A 6,673-nucleotide genomic window follows, 5' to 3' on the forward strand; every position below is an offset into this window, starting at 1 on the left:
ACAAACACACACACGACGGGCGTCTTTCAGTTTCTTATTTCTTTACTGCCCACATGGGGGCTAAACATAGAGGGGACAAACAAGGGATTAAGTTGATTACATCGACCCCCAGTGCGTAACTGGTACTTAATTTATCGACCCCGAAAGGATAAAAGGAAAAGTCGACCTCAGCGGAATTTGAACTCAGAACGTAACGGCAGACGAAATACCGCTAAGCATTTCGCCCGGAGGGGTAACAGTTCGGCCAGCTCGCCGCCTTTCAATTCTGTCTACCAAATCCACTCACAAGGGCCTTAGTTGGCCTGGGCCTACAATAGAATACACATACCCAAGGTGCCACGCAGTGGAAATGAACCCGGAACCATGTGGTTAGGAAGCAAGCTTCTTACTTCTAAAGCAGAGTATGTTTAATATTTATCTACACACAAAAGTAACGAGGAAAACTATTTTAAGCACACAATATACAAACTAACCAATTTCAGAAACAGGGTCTGTTTGCTCAGTATGTGGGGCAGTACGTGGTACAATATTTCACAATATTGTCGGCTTTCTGGTAATTCCGGATTTCAGTAAACCGGATAAAAAGTCCTGTACTACATTTTAAAACGTAAAAAAACGAGCTAAAGAAGTAAAAAAACAAACCAGGAAAAGACAACTACGCAAACTTTTGTGCGAGTTGTTTCCCTTTATAATTTTCCAATCATTTCTTATGGCCTTTTTCGAGATTTGAAGACAATTTTTCGTTAATATTTTAGCGAAAACCAAATTCTTCTAATATTTGTTTAACCCTAGGTCAACTAGTCCTGATCGAGCGGACAAGTTTCTGGTGAAAGGGGCGACAGCCTTCACTTTTTTTTTTTATAATTGCTGGTGTTGGAAGTGAGGGGACATATTTTATAATAACGTTAGCCAAAAAGGTCCTTTCTATTTTTATATAGTATATAGGACTTGAGAGGGATTTGATTGCCATTTCCAGCTCAGCGTGTCGAGTGCTAACGTAGAGGCCCCTTTATTAGTTTGTAGTAGTCGTAGCTCTAGAAGTGGTCGTGGTAGCAAATGTATAAGTTTATTATTATTATTATTATCAAGGCAGTGAGCCGGCAGAACCGTTAGCACGCCGGACAAAATGCTCGGCAGCATTTCTTCCGACTTGATTTTCCGAGTTCAAATTCCGCCGAGGTCGACTTTGCCTTTCATCATTTCGGGGTCGATAACAAAAGTACTATTTGTATACAGTGGGGGTGGGTCAATCATCATCATCGTTTAACGTCCATTTTCCATGCTAGCATGGGTTTGACTGGGGTCTGGCAAGCCAGGAGGCCGCACCATGATCCAGTCTGATCTGGCATGGTTTCTACAGCTGGATGCCCTTCCTAACGCCAACCCCTCCCCCAAGTTGCCCTTGTGGCAAAAATTTGAAATCATTATTATCATAATTTTTAACTTTATTACAGACACCACCAGTAAGTCATACTGTAAAACATGCCACATGCATCGTCCACCTCGGTCATTCCACTGCAGCCACTGTGGTCACTGTGTACGGCGAATGGATTTCCATTACAGCTGGTGAGCATTGTTTATGAAATACTTTTTGAAACCTTTATTATTATTATTATCATTATTATTATCATTATTATTATTATTATTATTATTATTTGGTGATCTCTAATTGGAGGAAACATATGGTAGGGATAGACCCATGAAGATGTGGGATGAAGTAGTGAGAAAGGATCTTCAGATGCTGGGCCTCAAGGAGGGGACGACAGGATGCTGGCAGAATCTTTAGCACACTGGTCATCTTTATGTTCTGAGTTCAAATTCTGCTGAGGTTGACTTTGGTTGACTTTGCCTTTCATCCTTTCGGGGCTGATAAATTAAGTACCAGTTCCCTCCCCACAAATTTCAGGTCTTGTGCCTAGAGTAGAAAGGATTATCATTATTATTATTATTGCCTTTGCAATATGTACTACAGTGTCAGCTGTTCACTTCCAGTGAACTAAGGTAACCCCTCTTATTATTCGAGCACCTTCCGGAGTATTCAAATGGCTCCAAGCAATGCTGTTTTCTGCAAGTGTTCCACCCTTATTGCAGCCCCAATTTGTTCCACGTACTTCTCAAGATGTTTACTCACTGTTCCCAGGGCTCCGACAATTATTGGTACTACTGCTGCCTTTTTCATCGACCACAACTGCTTAACTTCCAACGCTAACCTGTCATATCTCTCGACTTTTCTTTATTCCTTATCGCATACCTTGTTGTCTGCTGGGCATGCTATATCTATGATATCATTATTATTATTATTATTATTATTATCAAGGCGGTAAGCTGGCAGAATCCTTAGCATGCTGGGTAAAATGCTTGGTGGCATCTCATCTGTCTTTAAGCTCTGAGTTCAAGTCATGCTGAAGATGACTTTGCCTCTCACTTTTGTACATACATTTAGTATAATACATAGATGACTATTTTCATTTAATGTTGTTTAAATTCACAGAGAAAAAAGATAATTCAATATTAATTTTTATTTTTTTAAATTTTTTCAACCAATTAAAAACAAAAAATTTTTAAAACAGGCTGAACAACTGTGTCGGTGAGGACAACCACCACATCTTTCTCCTGACCATTATATACACCCTGTTCTTCTGCATCACTACGCTCATTTTGACTGTTCTACATTTCTACTATTATCCCAGATGTATAACCTGTGATAAGGTATGTATAATTTTCATATATGAGGGGGTGGATGCTGAAAATTTCCTGGCTTTAAGGGTATCCACGAAGGGCCTGGTTGCAGACCCAACCTTCTGAATTCTTTTACATTGCTTAGAAAAACTGAAGGACCGCTGCAAAAAAGAAAAAACTGATAGAGCAGGGTTGGCTTCAGTATTCAGATTATTTTGTTAAATGTAATGTTTATTTATTCACATTATTTTGAATAATTAATCATGTATTGTCTTGTAGCTTTGAGATTTTGATGATGTGATTGTTTATTTTTAGGGGAAATTTAAAAATAGTAATTTTCTAATTTATAAATCAATGACTAGTTGTCACTTTGAAAACTATATATTTCAAACAGGAATTTGGCAGCGCCATCTCTAGCCGAACAATTATTCTGTGCTGATGAAGGGAAATAACCCGGAAATCGCGATACACAGATATTGTTTTGAGCTGAGTGGGGGTGCTAGATTCCTTTGTTCGAAGATATAAGGACACAGATTGTGTAATATAGCCAGCTGGAGATGATGTCTCCTGGGGCTAAATTACAGCAACATTCGTCCTAAACCATGTTATGTTGGCAAACAATCTTTATAATAAACTTTATTCGTAAAATATTTTTCTGGGAACGAATCACGATTTATAATATTGCTACTATGGGAAATTATTGCTCTGCTTTACGAGTTTTCACTTTATGTGTGGTCTCATCATCATCATCATCATCATCGTTTAACGTCTGCTTTCCATGCTAGCATGGGTTGGACGATTTGACTGAGGACTGGCAAGCCAGAAGGCTGCACCAGGCTCCAATCTGATCTGGCAGAGTTTCTACAGCTGGATGCCCTTCCTAACGCCAACCACTCCGAAAGTGTAGTGGGTGCTTTTACGTGCCACCGGCACGAGGGCCAGTCACATAGTATTGGCAACGGCCACGCGGGTGAAAATTAATTAATTTATGAAGGCATTACTGTATATATATATATATATATATATATATATGTTTAATAAATCTTTATTTCGTATTCATCATAATGTTGTTAATTTATCTCTTCACAGCAAACCTTTTACATAAAACATGGTATTTGGTTTATATACGCCCTAAACATCATCTTGATCTACGGCCTGTTTCAATCCCTCATCATGTTCGTCGTACAACATCTAAACATAATTATGGTGAGTAGATAACCTTTTTTTCTATCATATGACTTGGGTTTGTCTTTTATCGATAGTTAAATGGTCAAGCAATGGGTGGGTCACTTTTTGCTCAAGGGTGACGTGGTGATATGTTTCTTCTCGTTAGATGTTAGGTAAGCATTGTCATCATTTTGTGAAGGTGCACGGCTTAGTGGTTAGGGTATTCGACTCATGATTATGAGGTCATGAGTTCAATTCCTGGCTGTGCATTACTCCTTGAGCAAGACACTTTATTTCACATTGCTCCAGTCCACGCAGTTAGCAAAAATGAGTTGTACCTGTAATACATCAGGGCTAGCCTTGTCACATTCAGCGCATCATCCTGAATCTCCCTGAGAAGGGTATACATGTCTGTGGAGTACTCAACCCCTTGTATACTAATTTCTGTTGATCAGATTAATTGGAACCCTCGTTGTCATAATTGACAGATTGCCAGTCTGTGTGTATACATAAATATTTGAGAAGGTGCCTGGCTGAGTGGTCAGGAAGTTCAGTTTATGATTATAAAACTGTGAGTTCAATTCCCGGCGATGCATTGCGTCCTTGAGCAAGACACTTTATTTCACATTGCTGCAGTCCACTCAGCTGGCAAAAATGAGTAGTACCTGTAATTCAAAGGGGCCAGCATTGTCACACTCTGTGTCACGCTGAATATCCCCGAGAACTACATTAAGGGTACACGTGTTTGTGGAGTACTCAGCCACTTGCATGTTAATATCAGGAGCAGGCTATTCCATTGATCAGATCAGCCGGAACCCTTGTCGTTGTAACCAATGGAACGCCAATCTCATCATCACTTTATCTTTTGACTTTCTCTGTCAGCATAGCTTGAAACGTATCGACAGGGGCCTAATGAGTATCGAGGACAGCACCATATTTTTCCTTTGACATCTCGCTCTCTCTCTGGTTTTTGGTTCGGTTCCATTCTCCAGCTGGCTCCCCCAACCTTTTCTAACATCATACAGGAAGAAGTTGTGTCGTTGTTGTTGGCACTCCGTCGCTTACAACGTCGAGGGTGCCAGTTGATCCGATCAACGGAACAGCCTGCTCGTGAAATTAACGTGTAAGTGGCTGAGCACTCCACAGACACGTGTACCCTTAACGTAGTTCTCGGGGGATATTCAGCGTGACACAGAGTGTGACAAGGCTGACCCTTTGAATTACAGGCACAACAGAAACAGGAAGAAAGAGTGAGAGAAGGTTGTGGTGGAAGAGTACAGCAGGGTTCGCCACCATCCCCTGCCGGAGCCTCGTGGAGCTTTAAGTGTTTTCGCTCAATAAACACTCACAACACCCGGTCTGGGAATCGAAACCGCGATCCTATGACTGCGAGTCCGCTGCCCTAACCACTGGGCCATTGCACCTCCACAGGGAGAAGTATATCACCATAAACACCCATAAATGAAGAGTGTCCCCATCCCCTGACATAGAATCCCCACATGACTGGTTAAATTTAGTGCATGCTTATAATGCTTTTGGTCTTATTGTTTTTCCAGAACCGAACAACTGTGGAGAACGTATTATTAACACCTGTTGTTGAGTGAGTACATGTTTATATTTTATCTTATCTGTTTCTTATGATAACCCTGTAGGCACAGGTGTGGTTGAGATGCTTGTTTCCCAATCGTGTGATTTTGGGTGTAGGGAAAAACTGAGCCCATATCATTCACATTATTGTTACCCTTTTGATGCAAATTGAACAAAAGAAGTGTATTGTTTGTTTATATATAACATGCAGTTATATAATCAAATACTCTTACATACAGAATGAAAGTGAAGCAGAGTAAGCCAATATAATATATTTAATAGCAATGTAATTTTAACATTTCTTATGTTGAAAAGAAAAATTTTAATAAAAATGTAAATTTACCGTTACTAAACCAATAAGCATACCTACAAAATTGTTTCCCTCCCTCTCGAATTTGTTTTCTCATAACTTCTAGAAAAACGGATATTTTCTAATGAAATTTTCTACACAAATGCTTCAGATGGTGTAGGTTCCAATTATATCAGAATTTATTGCACAAATTATTTTCTGGGGGGTTGACTTTGTTTCCTCATGACATTTCAGGTTTGTATAATATATAATAGCTTTAACTGAGGAAGGTTTATGTAATGAACACATTTCCTGTTATATATTATGCAAACCTGAAACATGCGTACTAAATGATTTGAATACCTCACAATTTGGTTTCACTTTGTTCTTAAAAGTAATGTGACTTGATGCCAGTACAACCCTACCCAGTCTTGTAACATTAGCAGTTCAGCAAAAGAGATCAATACGATAAGTACTAAGCTTTCAAAGAATAAGCCCTGGGGTTGATTTGTTTGACTAAAGGCGGTGCTCCAGCATGGCCGCAGTCAGATGGCTAAACAAATAAAAGAATAAAAGAATCTGTGTGTGTATGTGTATATGTGTAAATGTATGTAAACTCATACGTGTGTGTTTTTACACACACACATGTAATTTATACACATATATACACACCCACACATATATACACACATACACACACCCATATATACAAGCATGTATTGTGTTTTCATCTGTCTACTGGTTCTGTGTGGCAGGCAGAAAGGGTTGAATCAGAGCTACTCAACTGTGTCCTTCCGTTTCAGTGAAATGAACTCAGGCAGAACACAGCTTCACTCTTCCTGCTCCCTTGTTCCCTATATTGTTTTTTTTTTACCGTCCACCTCCACCCCACCGTCCCTGTGAGTCCCTGTGTCTGTCTGTCATATATATATATATATATATATATATATA

At 39.5% G+C, this 6,673-nt stretch overlaps 1 protein-coding gene across 1 annotated transcript in view; it reads left to right on the top strand.

The window, feature by feature from the left end:
* LOC106882461 (palmitoyltransferase ZDHHC21) overlaps positions 1 to 6,673 on the top strand; it is a 52,300-nt gene that overhangs the window by 832 nt on the left and 44,795 nt on the right. The window contains exons 2-5 of the mRNA XM_014933146.2: positions 1,455 to 1,566; positions 2,571 to 2,709; positions 3,769 to 3,885; positions 5,403 to 5,446. Coding sequence (XP_014788632.1) covers positions 1,455 to 1,566; positions 2,571 to 2,709; positions 3,769 to 3,885; positions 5,403 to 5,446 — 412 coding nt within the window. The remainder of the gene's footprint in view (positions 1 to 1,454; positions 1,567 to 2,570; positions 2,710 to 3,768; positions 3,886 to 5,402; positions 5,447 to 6,673) is intronic.

The sequence above is a fragment of the Octopus bimaculoides genome, chromosome 28 (genome assembly GCF_001194135.2).
Source record: "Octopus bimaculoides isolate UCB-OBI-ISO-001 chromosome 28, ASM119413v2, whole genome shotgun sequence".
Taxonomy (NCBI): Eukaryota; Metazoa; Mollusca; class Cephalopoda; order Octopoda; family Octopodidae; genus Octopus; species Octopus bimaculoides.